General features: G+C 40.8%; 1 protein-coding gene across 3 annotated transcripts in view; it reads left to right on the top strand.

Moving 5' to 3' along the window:
• Positions 1-24,369, top strand: part of c8h8orf34 (chromosome 8 C8orf34 homolog) — a 376,587-nt gene that overhangs the window by 238,485 nt on the left and 113,733 nt on the right. For all 3 annotated transcript variants that reach the window (XM_080194886.1, XM_080194885.1, XM_080194887.1), the window contains exon 8: positions 20,890-21,025. In XM_080194886.1, coding sequence (XP_080051012.1) covers positions 20,890-21,025 — 136 coding nt within the window. The remainder of the gene's footprint in view (positions 1-20,889; positions 21,026-24,369) is intronic.

Genomic DNA, 24,369 nt, shown 5'->3' with positions numbered 1-24,369 from the left:
AATTCATTGGATTCAATTAATGAATTAAATTGATTAATTTTTAAAAATCCAAACATTAGTCATGTTCCTGTAATTACAATTAAATCAAAACTATTTCTCTTCATTTGTGCCACTAGTTCATCTATTTTACAGTGAAGGTTTTGTGTTTCCAGGTGAAGAGCCTTTAATTTTATTTATGTATCCATTTTTTAAATGATTTCATAGGATGTGTGCTTCACTGGTTATGCCATCATTTGTTGTCCACCTCTTTTGAGAAGGTGATGGTGAGTCGCCATCTTGAACCACTGTAGTCTGTCTGCAGCAGGTACTCCCATTGTATGAAGAGAAATTGAATCAGTTTGGATTATATTTGCTGGAACGAAAACAAAAAGTGCTGGAAAATCCCAGCGGCTCTGACAGCATCTGTTTGGAATCTGGATGACCCTTTTTAGAGCTGGAAACAAAGAAAAAAGGGTGAGATTTATATGTAAGGAATGGGGGTAATTGACCAAGATGTCATAGACAAAAAGACAAAGGGAATGTAAATGGTGGCGATTAAGGCCGAGAATGGTTCTAATAGCGTCCATTAAGAGATCGGAAAGTGCAAACAGCAGAACAAAGATGCCGAGTGTCAAAAGACTACCTGAGGTATGTGACAGATGGCCCTGGTGGGGGAAGGAGCGGGGAGGCTGGAGCTGAGGGAGGGCAAGATAGAAAATGAGATTTAGGAGTAGACAAATGAAGCAATTGAATAATTTAAAATTAAAATAATAATATGAATATAAAGTAACAAAATGGATTAGTAACAGAAAAATTAATGTGAAAGGGTTAATATTCACTCAGGTTTAAAAATCATACAGCCTGAAAAACAAAGGTCTTATAAGAACCTTCACAGACAGATACAAAGGCCATTAGTCTGGCAAAGCACAAAAATCAGGCATCTGTAACTGGAAAATGGGAGTGATCCACAGATACAGAAATGAGCTATACTATGAAATTTTCACACTGATTGGATATTATAATGAAGCAAGTGTAAAGTGATTGTGATTGCTTTATGCTAATTACATGTAAATGATTTTGAAACTATAACTTCCTTTGTATCTTGGAACGCCCCACTCTGGCTAGCTACAAGGGTGTGAACAGTAGCTTCCCAGTGTCCTTGCTATAGCTTGCTTTAAAATAGCTATTTAAGAGAACCCAATTATTTGTCTAGTCACTTGAAGAGTAAAATTGTGATCAGTTAAAAGGCTAACATCAAAGCTGTACAGCAACAAAATGAAATAAAGTAAATGAAAATAGAGTGGAGGTGGAGGAGAGAGTTCATGTTCTGAGGTTAAGTACAAAATACTGCAGGTGCTGGAATCTGAAACATTTTCCAGCATTTTCTATTTTTGTTTCAGAGCTCTAACGAAGGGTCATCCTGATTTGAAAAGTTGACTCTATCCTCTCGTCACAGATGCTGTCAAACCTGCTGAGATTTTCCAGCATTTCCTGTTCATGTTCTGAAATTGTTGAACTCGACGTTCAATCCAGGAAGCTGTCAGTTGCCTAATCGGAAGATGAGGTGCTATTCCTCCAGTTCCTATGATCCAACTTTGTTTCAATGTTGCAGTGTTTTATTCTGTCAGCAAAAGCATGCTATTGAGTAACTACATATAACACAAATGGAAGAGCTATTGTGATAACTGTTAAGAATCATAATTTCCTTTAAACCTGACTGCAGGGTCAGAAACCAATGAATTGTGTGGGAAAACACATTCTGAGGAATGACAGCTGCAAACCTAACTGTTCAGACATTTTAACCTTAATCCATCTGATTGTTACAGCTGTTGAAATTTAAGATGACTTTTCCCCACCTGTTCTTTGCTAATTTATTGGTGGATTTATTCAGATATTCCTGCACATTTCTATTACGTGGAGTAGATCCACCTTCATCACCCAATAGGTGGTCTCACAATATTATTCTACTTCGACTTACATTCTGTCTGAGTTTCTGAAAAAGTAGTTGATATGAGAATGTTTAGGTTTATTTTATATCTTGCTGGATGTCACGCTTGCGGCAGCAACAACAATACTGTATATTTATGTAGGGTCTTTAATACAACGATGTATCAGAGAAGCATTATAAAACAAAATATGACACCGAGCCACATAAAGTTCATCAGATGATTAAAAACCAAGCGCAGTAGTTAGCACCACTGTCTCACAGCAACGGGGACCTGAGTTCAATTCCAACCTCAGGTCACTGTCTGTGTGGAGTTTGCACGTTCTTTCCCATGTCTGCGTGGGCTTCCTCCGGGTGCTCCAGTTTCCTCCGACAATCCAAAAATGTGCAGGTTAGGTGAACTTGCCATGCTAAATTGTCCCTTAGTGTTACAAGATGCATAAATTAAGGGGATTAGTGGCGTAAATATGTGGGATTAAGAGGGTAGGGCCTCGTTGGGATGTTCTGTCTGAGAGCCACTGGAGACTCGATGGGCCAAATTGCTGCCTCCTTCACTGATTTTATGATGAGGTGGGTTTTAATTGTCTTAAAGATGGAAAGTGAGAAAGAGAAGTGTGGGGAGAATTTCAGTGCTTGGACCACTGAAGGCACAGCTACCAGGATTGAAAATACGCAAGAGGCCAGAATTAGTAGAGTGCAGATATCAGGGAGGATTATGGGATTGGAGGAGATTACAGAGATAGCAATGGGTGAGGTTACTGAACTGAACTATTTGGAAGTTTTAGCCAATGGCATTGCAGCATTCAAGACCTTGCATTCTGATAAGAACATAAAGGACTGAGTGAGTCTTTTCCAAATTGGGTAAGATTTAAAAAGGGTTTGAAAGCAAGGAGCAGCATTTTGTAATCAAGACATTGCTCGACCAGGGGCCAATGAAAGTCGACAAGCACAGGACGATGGGAGAATGGGACTTGCAGTGAGGTCAGACCCAGGCTACAGAGCTTTCGATGACGTCAAGTTTACAGAGCAGAATTTGGGAGATTAGGTTTGTGTTGGAACAGTCAGGTCCTGAGGAAGTGAAGGCATAAATGAGGGTTTCAACAGGTGATGAACTGAGCTGGGCAGGATTAACAATGTTACTGATACGGTAAGAGGTCAAGATGGCACAAATATGACATCACATTTGTGAACAGATGGCTTAACAGGTTATTGCCAGGGACAGAGATGGAGCCAGTGGTTGGGGAACAGAGGCGGGTTCTTTTAGAACCCTAACTACTTAACGCATAGAAAGTATTTTCCTCATGCTACTATTTTTTTTTGCCAGTCACCTTAAATTAGTGCCCTCTGCTTCTTGATCCTTCCTTCAACTGGAATAGTTTCTCCCTTATATACTCTATCCAGATCTCTCATCATTTTGCACAGATCTATTAGAAAACCTCCTCATAATTTTTATGGAGTCATGGCAGACGGATTGAATTTTTGTTGGCAGTAGAAAGAAGGTGGGGCATGGCATAAACAAAAGGGGAACACAAACTCGAACAGGACCTGTTGATGCTTTATTCAAACAGACTCCGTTTTTGCTGGGCCAAAGGCCTTAACCCACAATGTACGAATCACAAATTGGTAGAGTAAACCTAACTACTCTTGAAAGGTGGATAAAGTCTACATAACAGTCATGACCTAAAGTTTCTCAAAACTTGCTTTAATGGACAGACCATTGTAAGTTAGAAAACAAATTGCCATTCGTTTGTATAGCTTCAATAAAGGTCTTTGTTGACGTTTTCCAATGGCTATTGTTACATCATGTGGCTGAGTTTCAAAATCTCCAGTTATCTCAATTAGTTTTATTTAGTTCGCAGTTTCCTTTCAGTTTAAAAAGGCTATTAAAGAATGAATTCTCTTTGATGTGAGGTCGGAATAGAAGTTTGTTTTTATAAGTGAACCAATCACTGAAGAGATTGTAAAAGCTTTGAATGGGTAACATGAATGGGAGATATGTTTTCATTATTAAGTGTATATGAGTGGGAGCTGTATTAAATTGTTACTTTATTTTTCATCTCCATATGGCTCCTGATGTCTGCTCATGGTGAATACTGGAGAAGGGGCTATGGATAGAGGTGGTGTGGAAGTTGGGTGGTAGGCATGAGTTGGAATGGAGGTGGCATGGGGGATATGAGTAGACATGCAGATGAGTGGAAGACATGAGTTGGTGTGGAGAAACTATGGGACTTGTTGGGAGAGAAGTGGTGGGAGGAGTGCAAGTGATGGTGTGTGAAGACTGAAGACCAGAGGTGGCCTAGCAGCTTCTAAAACAACTGGAACAAAGTCCCAGAGAATCAAGGTGGGCCTTGTAGTAAACCTGTCTCAGCTCTCATCCACTTTCCTGCCTCCATTCCATAGTGCATGAACTGGGTCTGACAGAGCCTTCTAAATTGATATATGTATTTCAAGGAAATTTCCCGATCTGAGCCACCGCCTTGTCAGCGAAAACCTCCTCATATTTGTCCCCCTATCTATTAGTGGGTTAGTAGTCTGCCTCTAATTGATTGAGCAGTAGAATATATTAGGCTTTCAAAATTCTTTAGAATCAGTGCATTAGGTCATGATAATTGGGAGTTCTTTGACATTTCTAATTAGCTTGGGTTACAGATTGCAAAGCCATTCATTTATCAGTGTGGCACATATCAAAGTGAATCATCCTTTAAAACTAATTAGGTCATTGCCTTTATAAATTCGTTACTGAACCTTGTTTGTTCTGACTCCTTTGCAATATAAAAATAAATACTAAAATGTACTAAATGCAATTGTCTGCACTGACGATGAATGGCGAGATTGAAGAATTCACCCTGTTTTCTCTCTTGCAGTACTAGTGCAAAACTGTCGGAATATCCATTGGTTTTAACAGGAAGCCCTAGTACTTATGTCAAGATTTACTTCCTGATTGATTGTAACTCAGTAATTCAGATGGTCAACTTGCATCTTGGGAATTGCAAGCTCCTGTCCTGAGATTAATTTGTCAGCTTCCCAATACACCTCAATGTATGAGATGCAGAATAGAAAAAGAGAGGATTGTCCAGAGCAAAACATAACACTCCTTTCATTCTGACTCCAAAACCTTCACTTTTAACGAATTGCAGTGGTGGCAGGCAGCACAGTGGCACAATAGTTAACACTGCTGCCTCACAGCTCCAGGAACCTGGGTTCATCTCTGACTTTGGGTGACTCCCAGACCAGAATTTTACCAGCACGCCCGCCCAATTCCGGGGGCAGGCGAGGCTTGGAGAATGGCATTCTCCGTTGGCCTTGGGCAGGATCGTATGAAACTTGGGCGGACATGCCAGTAAATTTCCACCCTCTGTGTGGAATTTGTACATTCTCCCAGTGTCTGCATGAATTTCTTCAGAATACTTTAGTTTCCTTCCACAGTCCAAAAGACATATTGGTTAAATGGATTGGCCATGGTAAATGCACAGGGTTACGGTGATAGGGTGAAGGGGAGGACCTATATGCGATGTTGTTTAGAGAGTTGGTGCAGACTGGTCTATTCTGAATGCAGCCAAATTGTCTATTCTGCACTGTAGGGATTCTATGGTTCTATGTGCCGAAGAGCAGCTCCTCTATTTATTTCCTCTTGCCTTGTGGTCTTCTGCTTTCCTCCTCAGTTGTTCATAGGAGTCTCCCATTTTCTACTTCAAGTTGTCAAACATCATTATTCTCTTTCTCCCTCTTGATCTATATCTGTCTAATCCTCCTTCAGTCACATCCTTCAGCAAGTTCCTATGTTTTAGAATATGGCCAATTCAACTTGTTGCCTTTCTGGATGATATTTACTAACAATCCTTCCACCTCCAAAATCCTGAGAACATCTTCATTTCAATTGTATTTTCTCATATTGACCCACACCATCCTGCTCCGCATTCATTTTCCAGCCTTTGGATGTCTTTTTTTCTGAAGCTCCATCTTTCAATCTTGTATGAAGTCCCAGATCCTAATAACATTTTTAAGATCTTGACTTGTTTCTTTGTTGAATAATTCTTTATCTTTGGAGTATGCATTCTTTGCCATTGCTATTCTAGCTGTTGACCATTTACCTTGGCCTCTGCTTTCCCATCATTATTTATTCAAATCTTTAGAATGTTTGTTCCTTTTAGGCCATTTTTTTTCTTTTTGTAGGCTTTCACCACTTCATTCATTCTATCCATTGATATCTGTAGGTCTTCTATTTGTACCTCTGTGAAATAGGAGCTACTGCTATTTTGCAACACACTGTTTAGTTTATGGGCCCAGGGTTTCCTTTGACGTTGCTCTTGCTCTAATGGAGCTGAAAATGTGGCAGAAATACCAGTAATGCCGTGACCTTTGCCAGAGTATGGCAGCTAGCAAAGACCATAAGATATAGAAGCAGAATTAGGCCACTCAGCCCATCAAGTCCACTCTGCCATTCAATCATGGCTGATATTTTTCTCATCCCCATTCTCCTGCCTTTTTCCCATAACCCTTGACCCCTTTATTAATCTGTCTCTGCCTTGAAGAGAGAGTCACAGTAGATTGTACAGCCACAGTACATTGTCAGTCGCTTTTATTTACCTCATATCCAACCACCCTTTGACCATTAATGATGATGAATTAAGTCAATTTTGTTTGAAAAATGCAGTGCATTAATTATTAGTATTTGTTATCTTAAATGTGTGTGATCACCGTCTGGGTATCAATAATGTGGATTACGCTGTGGGCTGAAGCAAGGAAATCTCTTCATAAAATGGTTTCCTTTAATTTGATGAGATTGTTTTTTACAATGATCAGTTCATTTAGGTACAATCTCCAGTCAGGAGTTTGACTTTAAGATTTGTTATCCCTGCGCTGATTCATTTATGACTGCTCTGAAAATGTAACGTTTTTGAATCACAGAAGTTGAGAACATGATTTATCTCAATCCAACATTACATAGATTGAAATAAGCTAAGACATTTTATATTTTCAGATACCTGAACACAGCCATCAGTTGAAAAGAATAGTTTGGAACTTTAGTAAATTAGGGTATGAAAAGCCAGAATAGTAAAATTTGCTGTGTGATCATTGCCAGGAAAGATCTTTAAAGCTATCTTCACTGTACCACTTTGTCAGGGGATCGCGCTGAAATATTTTGCTTCGTGTTTTTCATAGGGTCTTCAGGTCAAGTTTCTGCTTTGCTGGCTTGGTGCGCCTAGTTGCACTAGGCATATGTCCATCTCATGTCCCTCAGAGAGTTGAGAAGTTGGGAACTGCTGATGTAGGAAATTGCCAAATTTCCATCCTCTCTGCTACCAATCACATTATTTGGGAAAAATGGGACCTCTGTTTCTGACAGGCTGTCACAGAAACACTTGTGCAAGTCTATGACTTGATGTATCAAGCCTGGGCATAACTTCCTTTTCTGTTGGTGCACTCTTGCCATAATGGAAATGAAGTCTGTATTGCTACAAGAAGCCATCCTAGCATATAAATTATTTTTTAAAGTCTGGTAGAATGGTGTTGCTTGGGTTAGTCACCATGTGTGATTGCTTGAGAATTGATGAGCAACTTTAAAAAATGGGTCAAAGACTGCTGAATGTCTGCACTGACCCAGGTGCTATCACCATAACCCCATGTATTTACCCCACTAATCCCCCTAACCCACACATCTTGAGACACTAAGAGGCAATTTAGCATGGCCAATCCACCTAACCTATCTTTGGACTGTGGGAGGAAACTGGAGCACCTGCAGGAAACTCTTGAAGACACGAAGAATGTGTAAACTCCTTACAGTCACCCAAGGCTGGAATTGAATCCCGGTCCCTGATGCTGTGAGGCAGCAGTGCTGCCTCACAGCACTTATACCCAAGACTACTGCTTTATCATGACTCTGTTACCTTTTCTTTTATTACTCAGCATTCTTGCATCTTGTTTCATTATTTTGTCTTGTTTCTGTGAAAATGAAATCTAAGAGCCTTACCTCTAATGTGAAGAATGTCTTTGATGCAAGTGCATTAGGACACAGCCAGACATGTTTGAAGTTGTATATGGCACTAATGTGAGGCTTATTTCCTTGGCAGTCTATAGACAATGGGCAGAATCTTCCAGTTCTGCCAGCAGCAGGGATCATGGCAGACAGGAACATTTAATTTAGTAGGAAGCAAAAAAAAGTTTCCCAATGACGAGGTAGATGGTTGGAATCTTGCTTTCCTGACTTCAAAGATCGAGCTTCCCGACGAACAATGCTGGGAACCAAATTTGCATGCGTTAGCATGTCATGCATGCTCATTACAAAGCCAACTCACTGGAATTAAATTCATCCTCCAAACTAAGTTCCTGGTCAGATTGGCTCTGATAACAGGGGCATGGAGCAATAATGGATGTTGGCTTTGAAGAAAGAGAAGCACCTGGAGATCCAGAACAATGGGGGAGAGAAGAGAAGTTGATGGGTGATAGAGGTGAGAGGAATGGTGATACTGGATGGGCCTAGGGTCTTGGGTAAAGTTGCTGGGTGACAAGGAAGAGTAGAAGGTAGCAGAGTGAAATTGAAAGTCAGGACGCAAACCATTTTTCCAAACTAACCTTGACCACATAGTGAGATCCCTCAAGTTGGGAGGATGGTCTTTTCAGGTGAGTGGAGTTCAAGGTCAGCACAAGTAGCCCGCTAAAGGACACTCTAATAATTATTAACTAGTATTAGTAGCTAATTAATAACTAGATGTCAGCCATGCTCAGTTGTGTTCTCTTTTTGATGCTGAATGTCAGATGATGGCAGGTTTGTTTCCATGCATCTCAGATCCCAGCAAGGTGTGGAGCTACCACTCATTCTGTGCCATTTGCCATTGATTGTAGTCAGAGACAGGGCTGAAGAGAGAGAGGGAGATGGAATATCTCCAAGGGGCCTGGCTGGTGGATGGCAGCCAACTTATGATTCCAAACCTCCACACCCCTGGGTGAATGGTCATGGCTGACAAAAGATCATGTAGTTAATCTGACCATGGTGCCAAGGTAATCCCTCCAGAGAGAGGAAACATTTGGAATAGTGTCAGAGAGAGGCTTCTTGCACATAATCCCCATGACCCTGGTAAAAGAGCAATGGCTCGATGTGTAGTCACATTTAAGAGGTTATTCTGGAGCTGTACAGAACGTTAGCCGACAGGTGGAATACTGTGTGCAGTCTGGTCACCTCACTATAGGAAGGATGTGACTGCACTAGAGGTAGTATCGAGGAGATTCACCAGGATGTCGCCTGGGATGGAACATTTGAGCAATAAGGTGAGACTGGGTAGGCTTGGATTGTTTTATTTAAAGCAGAGAAGGCTGACAGGGGGGACATGATTGAGATGTACAAGAGTACTGAGGGTTTGGACAGGGTGAATAGGAAGCAGCTGTTCCCTTGATTCAGGGGTCAATCACAAGGGGGCATAATTTAAGAGTACAGAGGGGATTTTAGAAAAAAAAAATCACTGAGGGTGGTGAGAATCTGGAATGCACTGCCTGGGAAAGCTATGGAGACTGGAACCTTACAACCTCTAAAAAGCATTTGGATGAGCACCTGAATCATCTTAACATTAAAGGATATGGAACAGGTGCTGAAAAATGGGATTAGCATGACTTTAGTGGGAGTTATTGCCATTACAGATTCGATGGGTCAAAGGTCCTTTTCTGTGCTGTACGACTCTATGAATGGGAGAGCACTGTTGAATTGTCCTTCACCTGGAAATGGTGGGTGGGGACATCATGTCCGTGGACAAGGCCAGGTAAAGTAATTAGCCCTGGTCTGCTGGCTTTGAGGTGGAAGGTAACCTGTAAAGGATGTGCTCATTAAATTTATCACTTGAATTTGTTCACAGATCCACTAAGGTGGGGATGCTGCAGGCTGCAGGCAACCCTTCCTTGGTAATGGCTCTCATCCAGATGAGGCAAATGAGTGCCTATGGCCAGTTGGCACAGGGTCAGAAGTAACAAGGGCCTCAGTAGCAAGAGGCAGCTGGGTCTCAAGAAGGTCAAGATGCTGGCATACAGGGTCCACTGTAATGGCAAGCATTGGCCTAACCATGGATGTATTGCAGGCGCTGTTTTTATCTAAAAATGAGCAAGAGGCAATGCAAGAGCATATGTCCTGGATGTGAATGCTCACAAATGCCAGCTTCTCCAGTATGGGCTGCAGCTGTAAGGACTCTGGAGGAATAATGTGGATCTCCAGGCCTCCATTGTCCAGGTGCCATTTATATATGCTACCTTCAACCTCATGAGGTAAAGGGGATGGGGGGGTGACTTTCTCCCTGCACCTTCTATGAGATTCACCATGCTCCTTGCGGATGTATAATTAATGAGCTGAAAAGTGGAAGATCGTGCAAATTCAATCGTCCCATCTTCCAGCAGGAATGACACCGGACTTAGACTCCAGAACGGGAGATTCAGCCCAAAATCTCCCCCACTGTATTCTCAGGAACTTCCCATGCTTGGCTCCCTCAAATGTTTTACAATCCACTGCCACACAGCCTTAGAAACCAAAACTAATATATGCTGTACACAATTTCAGGTGTTAATATAAAGCATTTGTTTTATGTCTCTTGATTTTTTTGTAACAAACAATAATAACATATAATGTGTATAATGGGCTTCCATGGATCACGAGAGGGTAAGAAAGTCAGCAATCCAGATATTCCCTAATCATGACTTTGAGATGTGTATGCTCAACAAAAGCTTTTATTTTCATTTACTTTTCTAGTGTATCCAAGTACTTTCATTAAATATTTATAATATTTTCATCTGTTATTGTCTGATTTTGGAGAAAAAAATTTTCTTTGATTTATTACGCTAGGAACTGCAAGCTCATTTCCTAGATTGTATCCAAATTTTGTTTGGTGTGTGTTCAGAGGATTAGAATGCTTGATCTGTTCACCATGTTTGGGTTGTATTTCTCATTTTTAAAACATTTCCTGTCCTCAAGATTACCATTGCTCAATTTATTGTCAGGCTGTCTTCCGGATATAGTAAACTAATCAGTCCTGGCAATCTCTTTAAAAGTATTTTCTGCAGTGACCGAGATCATTGAGTAGAGTACTTATAAATTGAAAAGGAGAAATATTGGCTGTCAGCTTGAACTGCAATAAATGCACTCTTACCAATTGAATCCAGTGAACAAATTTTGACGGGGAGCTGCAATAAGTTTTTAAGTTTATTTATTAGTATCACAAATAAGCTTATGTTAAAACTGCAACGAAGTTACTGGGAAAATCTCCTATTCGTCACATTCCAGCGACTGTTCGGGTACATGAGGAAGAATTTAGCATGGCCAACGCACCTAACCAGCATGAATTTTTGGAGTATGGGAGGAAACTGGAGCACCCGGAGGAAAACCACACAGACATGAGGAGAACGTGCAAACTCCACACAGACACTGACCCAAGCCAGGAATCAAACCCAGGTCTCTGGCACTGTGAGGCAGCAGTGCCAACCACTGTGCCACCCAGGGAGATGGGAGACTGAAAATTGAATTTGAAATGTTTCAGAGCACTCTGAGCAGGTGAGGAGCCTGGGGGTTTGTGCAGTGAATTTGTCAGTAAACTCTTAACTGAGCCATTGCATTAGCATTCCGCTTCCAGGCTTCCCAAGCTATTAGAATGTATACGTGCAATGATACCCAACACCTGACTGTTGAAAATTCACAATTGAACGTATTTCAGTATGGGTCAGATTGAAAGCAAATAAAAACAGAAAATGCTAGAATGACTCAGTAGGTCTGGCAGCATCTGTAGAGAGATAGAGTTAAAGTTTCAAGTCCGTACAACTCTTCTTCAGGAAAATATGATGGATTTTATACTGCTCAATTGGAAAAATTTTGCAACTAGGGAGGCGATAGACTCCTAACTACTAAATAGTTAGACTACTAATCCAGAAGCTTAGCTAATGTTCTGGGGACCTGTGTTCAAATCCCACCAGAGCAGTGGAATTCAATTTCAATAAAAAACACATGGAAATAAGAATCTACATATGACCATGAAACCATTGTCCATTGTCAGAAAAAGACATCTGGTTCACTAATGTCCTTTAGGGAAGGAAATCTGCTCTCCTACCTGGTCTGGCCTACATGTGAGTACAGAGCCACAGAAACGTGGTTGACTCTCAACTGCCCTCTGAACAAGGGTAAATAGGGATGGGCATAAATGCTGGCCAGCCAGTGATGTCTATGTCCCTTGAACAAATAGAAAAAACAACCATCAGGACTGAGTTGACTTTTCGTGTGATAGACTTTCAGTGACTGAAGGCTGTTCCTTTGATGCATTACTGGAGATGAGGCGAATGGTCTTTGTGAATTAATAACAGACTATTTGAGCATTCTTGTCACTGCAATTATGGACCTGGCAATGTCTAGAAACAAAATAAAGAGCGGATTGCAAAGGCTGTATATTTTCATTTATGACATTTAGAATTGCAGCAGGCTCAAAAATTCCCCAGACTGCTTCCAAATCAAGTGTAAAAATCATAATTTTCTGCACATTGGACCAGGCTTCCTTCGAAAATAAAATTTAGTTCCTTCAGCATATTGTCTTCAGTAATTTCAAAATCTATTACTGCTGTAAACTCTTCTTCCATATTGAAACTCTTCTACCTAAATTGAAAGAAAGCTAAGGGATCAGTCTTTAAAAAAATGTTACTAAAATTACAATCACCATCCATTGTGACAAAACTATATCTCTAGAATTATCACCTGGTTGTAGACAACCTGAATGTTGTTGAATAATGCTGAAGCTTTTAACTTGCACTTATCAGGACAAATGTAAGAATACCAAATTTCAAAATGATCACAACATTTTATACTGAAGGAACATCGAACATATACCCCCTATAGTACAGAAGGAGGCCATTTGGTCCATTTAGTCTGAACTGACCACAATTCCACACAGGCCTTATCCCCATAATCCCAAGCATTTACCCTGTTAGTCCCCCTGACACTAAAGGGCAATGTCATCATAGCCAATCAACCTAACTCGCACATCTTTTCACTGTGGGAGAAAACCAGAACACCTGGAGGAAACCCATGCAGACAGTGACCTGAGGTCAGATTCGAACCCAGGTCCCTGGTGTTGTGGGGCAGCAATGCTAATCACTGTGCTATCATGCCACCATAAAGGAGAAAAGGGTATTAATTATTGGAAAGTCAGTTCTGATTGCCCAAAGCATTGCCCTGGATAAAGCAGTGGAGAACTATAGGATCAAAAACTCCCAAGTAATTAAAAACCATGTAAGGTTTAAACATATTCCTTTCATTTACAGAGAATGGGGCCTTGTGCATGAATATATACTGCTTCTACTAAATGCATGTGCCTGTATGAGCTTACCTGATGATCTTACATTGGTTGTTAATATAGCCATTGGCACACTTAGGATTGTTCAACAAGTGCTGTCCAATTACTGAATAACATCTAACAGTTAGTTTTGGTTTTTCAAATGTGGACTGGTTGAGTATGGTCTATGCTCTAACTATTATGAACAGCCAAATAACATGCTGTTAATTTAATCAGCCAGTTGCTAAGGCTTGTGGCCTATGTACCTGTACCAGCACTGAAATTCATGCACAATATTGTTGAATTGTGTGATAGGCAGCATGTCTTTTTTGAACCCCTTTAGCGATGGCAACGTGTCTCTGTTTCCTGCAACTCTAGAATTCATTAAGAACATAAGAACATAAGAAATAGGAGCACGAGTAGGCCATCTAGCCCTTCGAGCCTGCCCCGCCATTCAATAAGATCATGGCTGATCTGTCGTGGCTCAGTTCCACATTCCCGCCCTCTCCCCATAACCCTTAATCCCCTCGCTTATCAAAAACCCATCAACCCGCGTCTTAAAAATATTTAGCGAGGCAGCCTCCGCCACTTCAACGGGCAGAGAATTCCAGAGATTCACCACCCTTTGAGTGAAGAAGTTCCTCCTCAACTCCGTTCTAAACCGCCCCCCCTTTATCTTGAGGCTGTGCCTCCTAGTCCTACTGTCCTTTCTGAGCGGGAAGAGTCCCTCCACCTCTATCCTATCCATCCCATTCATCATATACGTCTCAATGAGATCTCCCCTCATTCTTCTAAACTCTAACGAGAGTCAGGATGTTTGAAATTTAAGGCTTTAATGCAAAGTTACATCAAACCCAAATATATTCGGCCTGAGAAGATTAAATCTCAGAAATTATAACTGATAGAAAGTCAGCCGGCAGAATTTAAATGAAGCCCAGGAATTATCTTTTGAAAATTGGTGCTAAAGAATGGAGTGTAATTGTTTTCCTTCATTCTTTTATCCAATAAACTTTAGGAAAATACCTCACTTCTTCTTCTCCACCATCTCATACATCTCACATCCTCCCTTCCCACCCCACCCAACATATTTTGGGTCTTAGTCCTTAAGTTCTCAGTATACTACCAAAGCACTTTCATTCCTCATAGATATTGATTTTTATTTCTTCAGGGCAATTTCATGATGTTTCCATCAGGGCATTAGGATAACAATTTCATTCCTCACAGAAATATTCAGGGGTAGTATGACAGAACATTTTTTTTCCTGAAACATTGGTGCTTCTAATACTGCCTAAGTGTACAGGATGGTGGACAAAAAGGAAGTGAGATCTTTTCCTGAAGTGCCAGTTTTCAAAGGATAATTCCTGTGCTCCATTTAAATTCTGTCAGCTGACTTTCCATCAGTTATAACTTCTAAGATTTCATCAGTTATGATAACTAAGTTTAACAATGTATGCTGTTCGCCTGCACTTGAGACAGATGAGTAATGCATTAGTAAGACAAGGCATTTGAGTACGCTGTCCTGCTTTTCATGTTATGAGATATAGAGGCATTGAAGAAGGTGCAAAAAATTACCAATCTAGGGTGAGAGCCAAGATATCCATTAAATTTTGGAAAACTATAGTGGCAGGGAAAAAATTGCTTTATTGACAGATCAGGCTCTCTGATCTCTGCTGTCAATTGCACAATGCTTATTTATGCAAAGTTAAGAGATTTTAAGTCCTTACAGTTTCTGCTATTTAAAACATTTGGATGATTGACACTTCTATTGTAGTAAGAGGATTTTTTAAAAAGCAAATTGGGAAGTAATGATTGAATGACTTGTTTGAAAACCTTTTTTTATACATACTGTTGTCCCTTTTGGGTTCTTGGATTCATTGGTTCAATGGAGTGTATAGTGCAATGGGTCAATGGGAGTGGAAGTACCACAATTTGGTATTATGAGCATGAGGAGCCATGGGGTTGGGGGATGTAACATGCCACTGGGGCATGAGGAACCATGGGGAGTGGCATGGATGGAGCATGGACAGTGTGTAGGGAATGATGAGATGTGAGGCTAAATGGTCTTACCTTTTCATTATAACTGAGACAAAGCAACAAGGCAGGTTTTCTAAACGGCTGCTTCAGTATCCAGAAGCACCTGTGGCTACCTCCAATCCCCTTCCCTTTTCCAGCTGGCCCGACTGCATGCCATATCCCCTCCCCCACCTCCCCACCTCCCCACCCCAGCCCCTCACTTCACCTCAAAGATGAAGGTCCAGGTCTATTTTTTATCCCAAAGTCAATTTTGAATCACCGTTGTTACTGAAACATTTATCCCATGGATTTCAGTTTTGCTAACCAGCATATTATGTGGTAATTTAGCAAATATGCTTTGAAGATCTGTCTGCACATCACCTACATTGTTCTCATCTGTTCTCTCTTCCCTCATATGAAAAATTACAATCAAATTAACCAAGCATGATTTACCTTTAACACATCTGTGCTGATTCCCTTTTATTAGCCCATGCTTGTCCAAGTGGCTGTTACATTCTTCTTGAATTAATGTTTATAGAGGTTTCCCCAGCACCGATGTTAAAACCTGATTTGTATACACCAGGTTTATCCTAATCCCTTTTCTTGCACAAGAGTGTAACGTTTGTGATCCATTAATCGTCTGACATCACCCTCCATCTGAAAAAGATTGGAATTTCTACCCTCATTTCCTTTAGCAACTTTGGATGCATCTCATCTGGATCTGGACCAGGGGACACGTCTACTTTAAGTACTGCCAGCATCTCCTCTTTTAAGTATTTTGATCTTGGAGTATTGCAAAGAACAAAGTTCTGGCAAACTCCTTGTTTTCCATGGTTTTGCAAATGACCTCTTTACTGGGAAATGCAACATCAATTTCAACACATGGTCAATGGAAAGGTTTTTAGTGAAGGGGAGGAGGGGCAAGTGGCATTATAACTGGACTAGTCATTCAGAGCCCAGGCTAATGCTCTGGGGCCATGGGTTGAATCCCACCATGGCAGCTGGTGGAATTTAAATTCAGTTAATATATCTGGAATTTTAACAGTGTCAGTAACGGTGATCATGTCAAAAATCGTAAAAGCCCAACTGATTCACTAATATCCTTCAGGGAAGAGAATTTTTCATCCTGGTCTGTATATGGCTTTAGACCCAGAGCAACGTGGTTTACTCTTAAGTGCCCTCTGAAATGGTCCACAAAAAGGAATGAAAATAAACGCATCAACCTAGGCACCAGAAACAGCAAGAGAAATCCCAGCCCTATCGATCAGGCCAAGTTCTCCTTATGAACATCTGGGGTCTTGTGTCAAAATTGTGAGAACTGTCTTTCAGACCAGTCGGTGAACAACCTGACATATTCATACTGAGAGCTTCATTCCTTACAGACAATGCCTCTGACACTACCATCACCAGAGGTGGTGACACAGCGGTGTATGGTCACGAGGGAGTTGCCTGAGAGCCCCCAACGTTGACTCTGAACCCCACGAAGTTTCGTGGCATCGGGCCAAACATGGGCACAGAACCTGATTACCACATACCATCCGCACTCAGCTGATAAATCAGCACTGCTCAGTGTTGAACACAATTAGAAAAAGCACTGAAGGTGGTAAGGATGCAGAATGTACCCAGGTGGGGAACTTCAGTATCCATCACCTAGCTGGATGATCCCTAAAGGACATACCTACTGGACTGAATTTGTGGCATTGGTGAGTGAACCAATAAGCCTTCTTGACTTCATTATCACCAATTTACTTGTGTTAGATGCCAATGACAGTATTGGGAGGAGAAACCACCACACATTCCTTGTGGAAATGGAGCCCCACTTTCATATTGAGGATAACATTCATCATGTTGTGTGGCATTACATGCTAAGTAGGATCAATTTTGGACTGTACTAACAACTCAAAACTGGGCATCCATGATGCGCTGTGGGCCACCAGCTACAGCTGCAGAATTGTATTCAACCAGAATCTGTAACCTCATGGCCTGGCATCTTCCCTACTCCACTATTAACATTAAACTGGGCGAATCAATGAGATGCATTTAAAGGAGAAGAAGGAAGTTTTAAGGGAGGGAATTCCCTCCCTTAAAATGTTGCCAGGGGAGGTAGTGGAAGCACATACGATCATGAGTTTTAAGGGGCATCTGGACAAAGACATGAAAAGGATGGGAATAGAGGATATGGTCCCCAGAGGAGTAGGAGGTTTTAGTTCAGTTGGGCAGCATGGTCGGTGCAGGCTTGGAGGGCCAAAGGGCCTGTTCCTGTGCTGTAATTTTCTATGTTCTTTGTTCCTTTGTTCTTGAATTCCAGAGGGCAACGTGAGAGGGAAGAAAATTGGAGATGCGTAGTATCGGAAAAACAGCAAGTTCTCAGAGAATTGTTGGGGAAGGAAGTTGCAGAAATAGAGGCTGGAACTCTACCACCTGACCCACCATGGAATCGGAGCGGGTGGAGGTCCGACAATGGAAATCTCTGATAACCTCGGGCAGGAATTTCTGGTCACACCCAAACAAGGCCATAAAACCCTGCCCAGAGCAAAACAAAGCCATGGAGGGAGTTGAAAACAAAACATAAGCATTTTTAATATCAAGGCATTGCCAGACTGGGAGCCAATGTAGCAGAACTCGTTTTGTGTTTTCGCTAGATACTTAAAAAAATAATTTTTCCCTTATGTCTTCACTGCAGTAATGAAATATATATCATGAAGTATCTCAGTGCTGATGAAAAAAAAAGCACTGTTATTGAACCTTAGCACATGCACCGGATACCCAAAGCTTTTTAAAGTACAGTCACTGTTATAGGCAAATATAGGAGCCAGTTGCCCATAGAAAGATTCCACAAATGGACTAGATGAATGATTGGTTAGCTAATCTGATTTTAAATCATGTTGGCTGAGAGAACTATTGTTCAGGCACTCTGAACAAACAATTTAATCACACACTGATCAAATATGGTTGTTCTTAGCATGTTGTTGTATTCCACTTATTTGATAACTAACTTGCTCTAAGCAGAACGTGACTGTAACATGAATTGTGTCACCTTCCACCAGTAGAGGGAAGTACAGCGACATTCTACATTGATCATTCTGACTTTTTGAGTAAAACTTCTCTTAATTTACTTTCCTTTTTACACATTTAGCTAATGATTTTACTGTGAATTAGTAGTCCAAAGTGTTTTTTTTTAGCTTTTGAACTTGAAAGCAGCTTCTTGTTAACTATTCAGATATCTTTTGGTTCTGATTGCAGAGTTTAACATTGGTTTATTTCAACTTGTTGCTTGAACTAGCAACTTAATTTGCTAATATTCTGCATTATCATAATTTTAATTATATAAACCCTTTAACCTGAATATTTAAGATATTTTCTCAGAAACTTTAAATCCAAATTTAAATACTCGAGAAAACCTCTGATCTCAGTTACAAGGTTTAAAGGATTCATTGTATTGCTGATCTCGGTTACATGTTATATGATAGTTACTTTCAATTTATCTTTAAATAGAACAAACATTTTCCAAGTGTGCAAAGCACATGGTTTTCCCTCTCCTCCAGGTTTAACCCAGCATCAGCATTTGTATTTAACACAAAAATGACATGTATTTATATCGAACTTTTTACATCATAAATCAATGAACAAAGTTATGATAAGAGAAAATTTGATATTGAGCCAGATAAGGAGATATTAGGGCTTGGTTAAAAAGTAGGTTTAAAGAAGTAACTTAAAAATGGGAGGGGTGGTGGGGTGGTGGAGAGGTGGAGATAGGGATGGAATTTCAGAGCTTTAGGGTCTGGGCAGCTGAAGACATGACCACAGATGATGGTGTGACTCAACTTGCAGATGATCAAGTGAACAGAATTTGGAAAGTGCAAATATTTTGGAGGATTCAGAAACTGAAATAATTTTATAAAGTTTTAAAATATTTAAAACTTTTTTTTAACATGTTAAAATTATGACTGGTATGTTACAGAATATATTGCAGAAAACTGGATTATGGTGATGTCTCCTGTTATAAATGGAATCCCATAACAGTCTGTACTGTGGCGTATCTATTATAAATCAGAGGAAGATTACTCAAAGTCATGTTATTCCATTTGACAGCATTAAACCACATGGTCAAGTGACCAGTGTTCAGAACAGTGATCTATTCAAAAACATCAGGCCACGTTATGTAATGGAAATTAACATGGAAAAGTTGAGTAGGCCTGACTCCTGTTCTGTTTATCTCCGACCAGTTTTTGCAAAGGGATATAAAATAGGCTTTAGGTTGCTCATCTGTATGGTTCTGACAGCTGGTTGAGATATCTGAAATATAGGACTGATAAGTTCAGCAGTGATCAAAACCTGTTGGGTTCTGAGTGTCCCACTGCTAAGTTGGTCATTGTGCCTGTTTAATGCCCATATGGTAAGCACTGCTACTTCACAGTCGAGTTCATTTACAGCCTTGGGTGACTGTCTAGAGTTTACACATTCTCCCCATGTCTGTGTGGATTTCTTCTGAGTGCTCCAGTTTCCTCCCACAGTCCAAAGTTGTGCAGATTAGATGGATTGGCCTTGCTAAATTTGCCCTTAGTGTCCCACGAAATGTAGTTTAGAAGGACAAGTGGGTTATGGGAAAGGGGTGGGTGTTTGAGCCTCAGTCTGATGCTCTTTTAGAGAGTCAGTGCAGATTGATAGGCCAAGTGGCCTCCTTTTTGCATGTAGGGATTTTATGATCCTATAAAAATAGATGTAAATTTAACCTCCATTATCGTGTTGAATGATTGAGTTACAAAAAATTTAAATCCTGTGATGTTAGTGTACCTTAAAGATAATTTTTAAAAATTATGCTCTCACAGCCTCAGCTGATGTCATTTATTGCTGGCTATCTGGAGTTGTCCTTTCATTGCTGTTGAATGGGGGTTTCTTTAAATTACTGAGATGTTTATGACTCTGCATTGTCAGGAGGCCAGATGACAGGCACTCTCATTTTCAGTTTGGAGCAGCAGGTTTGAGTTTTAGAAGGGACATCAGACTGAAAGCTGTGTCTGTCTCTCTCTCTGTCTGGTTTTGGGAAATTCTGCTGTTTAGCTAAAAACCTTCTTGGAGTAAAAAAAATCTGCTGTTTGTGTGTCACACTGGTTTGGAAACTGCTCTGACTTGAAACTGTTCTGAGTGTTTCAAGGGGACTGCTGCATTCATCCAGAGGACTCAGTTCCAGTATCACAAGAGTAGCCTTTGCTAAGTTATTGCTAATTTTCTTTCCATGCATATTAACTATATTCTTAATTAAACTTTGTTTGAAAGAAGTTCCCTAATGGGTCATTTGAACCATACCTGAGGTGGTTCATGCTTATTCTGGCCAAGTTCAAGGTACAAAACTTGTGATCCAGGTGGGCTTTATAAAACATTGTGGAGCTTCTGACCTGAACCACAACAATCCCCAAAATAGAATTTGGCTTTCCTTGATTATGATGAGGTGTCTTTCTTAATTTTTCAGAAATGAATTTTTGACAGGGTTATAAATCTAATGCAGAATTGATTCTCTGTAAAGTTACAAATAACAAGTTGTGTAATTATTAAGATAAGTTACAGGAAGAAGTGAATAAATCAAATCTTCACTTGTTTCCTACAGTTGCATCTTTGTCTTATTTCATCTGCTAACAGATCCTTCATTAAATTCTCTTTGAATTACAGAGGACTTGGATGATTTGAGGATGGAAGGCATAACTGACCACGTGCCTTCTGGTAGCAGGTTTAGCCAAGGCCGAAGTGTGTATTCTGCAGAACCTCAAGCTAAAGTTACACTCAACATCTGTTCGAGGTGTGCCAGGTACAGTGGGAACAACTGCCAAAATTGTTATCAGTTATAAAACTACCCTCTTTGCATTCCAAGCATGGAAGTCATTATACTTTCTGTACTTTGAGCAGATCAGCTTTTAAGCTCCATCAGAATGTTTGGGTGATATTTTTAAAGAAGTAAATCACACGTCCCTTTGATGTGGTTTCCTGCCTTTTGATATTATAATCTGATTATAAATATGGGGTGGCATGGCAGCTCAGTGGTTAGCATTGCTGCCTCACAACATCGTGGACCCAGGTTCTCTGGCCTCGGTTGATTGTGTAGAGTTTGCATGTTCTTCCCATATCTGCATGGATTTCCTCTGTGTGTTTCAGTTTCTTCCCACACTCCAAAGATATAAACATTAAGTGGATTGGCCATGTTCAATTGCCCCTTAGTATCAGGAGGGGGGAGTGCTAGTTTTAGGGTAAATACCTGGGGTTACAGGATCTGGGTGGGATAGTTGTCAGTGCAGGCCCAAGGAGCTGGATAGCCTCCTTCTGTACTGTAGAGATTCTATGAATCTTCTATTAAAACTTTTTTTTCAAAAGGTTGAATGAATTTGTTCACGTTTTAAAATATATGAAGATCTGTATTAATTAGATGACGATAGAATTTTTTTCCTCCAAGAAACATAAAATATTTTTCCTTGATATTGCATGAAATCTGAGGATTGTGCATAATGCATACTGAGTGAGTGCCAAGGAGGATGCATGCAGGTATAAAGATTATATGGATGATCTGTGGAGGCCGTAGAGGATACATGAAGAATAGAGGTGGTTTGGTTGATCTTAGGGGAATGGGGATACATGGGATGTATGGGGGTGGTGTATCTTTCTGATAGTTTGGTGACCAAAACTGCGCACGATATTCCAAATGTGGCCAAACTAAAGTTTCTTACAGCTGCAACATGACTTGCCAATTTTTATGCCCTGACCAACCAAGGCTGCCTTCTTGACCACTTTGTCCACTTGTGTTGCCACTTTCAGGGAACTGTGGACCAGTACCCTAGATCTCCCTCATTGGAGTAGTTAGTTGAAGGACTGAAAATGGCCATGCTGATAATGGAATTTCGCTGCTATTTGTAAAATTCGTACTTTGTACCCTGTTTGGACTTGATGAAGCATTCGGAGTTTTAAATCAGCCTTTATTTAAGCTAAAGCAGAAAGTCTGCCTCCCACAAGATGGCATACAGACTTGCTGAGTAGACATAGCATGAACAATTATACCTTTGCTTACCTTACAAGTAATTTGCATATACCAATCACAAGTAATTGGTATTCACAAGAAACTACGAAGGGTCCTGAATGAAGCCCAGTCCATCTCTCAAACCAGCCTCCCACCCATTGACAATGTCTACACTTGTAGCACTATTGGCAGCTGTGCCTTCAGTCACTTTGAAACCAAGCTTTGGACTTCCCTCTCTTTGTTTCAGATTCTATCTCGGAGGCTTGTTGTGATGTTTCTCTACATTAAAAAGCAACAATATTAATTCTAAGGGACAATTTCTCCCATTGTGACATGCTAATTTTTTGGTGGGTTGGGTTGGGAGATGTGTGTGTCGGCCATTTCGCGGGATTCATTCATGCATTCCCACCACGTGCGCATTTCCCACCACCGGAGACCAATTGCTGGAAACCAGCGGGAAGACCAGGTAAGTGAATTAAATCTATTTTTCATGTGATTGAAATGTCATTATCGGGCCCAGGACTGAATTCTCCAGGCCTGATAGCACTTGCCTCCTCGCCAGGCGTATTTCACTCTGGCGGGGTTTAGAGTAGCTTCCCACATTTGGGAAATTAGTTGGAGATCCTGCTGGAGTGAAAGGAGGGCAATCGGGGATCCCAGGGGATCGGGCGGGAGGGGGTGGTGCCCCCTAGGCAAGGGCATCCTGGCAGTGCCAGCCTGTGCACTGCTCAAGGGGCAAAGTGCCCATGGTCAGGGGGCACGTTGGAAATGCCCACTGGGCATTGGTCAGTGCCAAGGTGTAGGGTCATTCGTGAGTGGGGCTTAGGGCGATTGGTGAGGGCTCCTGCTGCTACTCTGCATGGGAATCGTTCGGGGCTGGAGGGAGGCCAGTGGTTGAGGCAGGCTGGGAGGGGGTCTGCCTTCTGGTGGGGGAGGGATCGTCACTGCTGACGGGGGGGGTGGGGGGGCTGGAGATTGGGGTGGTGGGGTCAGGACTGGCGTAAGAATGATCGTGGGGGCCACAGCTGGGCCATGGAGGGTATGTATGGGCAGCATTGCTCAATGGTTTCAGGCTGGCCAGCAATTGAGCTGGCCAGCTAACTGCAGTCTGACAGTTTGGGGCAATTGCGCAAGCGCAGAGGACCAGAACTGTCAGACTCCAGTGTGAATAGGCTTACCAAGCTTTTAATGATATTCACAATTGTGACCTCTGCATTGCAGATTGTGGGAGATTCAAGTGTGAACTCCCATTGAAACACCAGTCGTGAATTACACCAGTCTTCCCACCAATTCAGCACTTAGAATTTTTTCGGGAGAATCAGGTCCTGAATGTTTTAGATGCAAATCCAGCAAATGTAATGGATGTTTCATTCATCGACAAGCAAGAGACCCAAAATGTACATGATATACATATATACCCTATATATACCCTAGCCTTCTGTTCATTGTAAGTTAATTTTCAATCCAGTGTCCTAGTTTAACATTAGTTCCTGTCCTTTTATCTTTCTTAAAGAGCTTAATTGCAGATATTTTTTAATAGCTTTTGAAAATGTAAATAAATTATATCTGCTTAGATGGTCTTTATCCATCAATTTAGTTACCTCCCCAAAGAATTCTTGTAGATTCATGAGGCATGACTTATTGCTTGTAAAACTGGTTTTGTTTTATTTCTTTAGAGAAACATTGTATATCCCTTGAAACTCCATTGAGCCTTTTCCAATAATGCAGCAACAATTTGGATTTATAGAGTGCCTCTATGATAAGAAAATAACATCAAACATTGTTTAACAGACCCATAAGGAAATAATTGACACTAGCTCAAAAGAGAGATATTAGAAATAGTGGTCAAAAGCTTGGTTAGAAAGATGGGTTTTACAGAAAGTCTTAAAGATAGAGAGTGTAAGACAGGTTATATGGCTGGCAAAGGGTATAAAGGCAGAGAAGAGAAAGGCCTTGAAGGGAGTTAAATATGAGAATACTTAGGGACATAGAATACTTAGGATGACATCCAAGGAATTTTGGAAAACTAAGTGAATGTTGAAAGGAATATCTAGAATATTATGATACATAAATACAAACATAAAGAAATCAGAGCGATAAATGAATGGGTTTTCATTGAGAAAGGTGATTGAGTCAAATAGAGTACT

Source organism: Carcharhinus amblyrhynchos, chromosome 8 (genome assembly GCF_965287045.1).
Source record: "Carcharhinus amblyrhynchos chromosome 8, sCarAmb.v2.hapA, whole genome shotgun sequence".
Classification (NCBI taxonomy): domain Eukaryota; kingdom Metazoa; phylum Chordata; class Chondrichthyes; order Carcharhiniformes; family Carcharhinidae; genus Carcharhinus; species Carcharhinus amblyrhynchos.
Note: the sequence above shows the minus strand (reverse complement) of the source record. Positions and strands in the feature narration are given on the sequence as shown.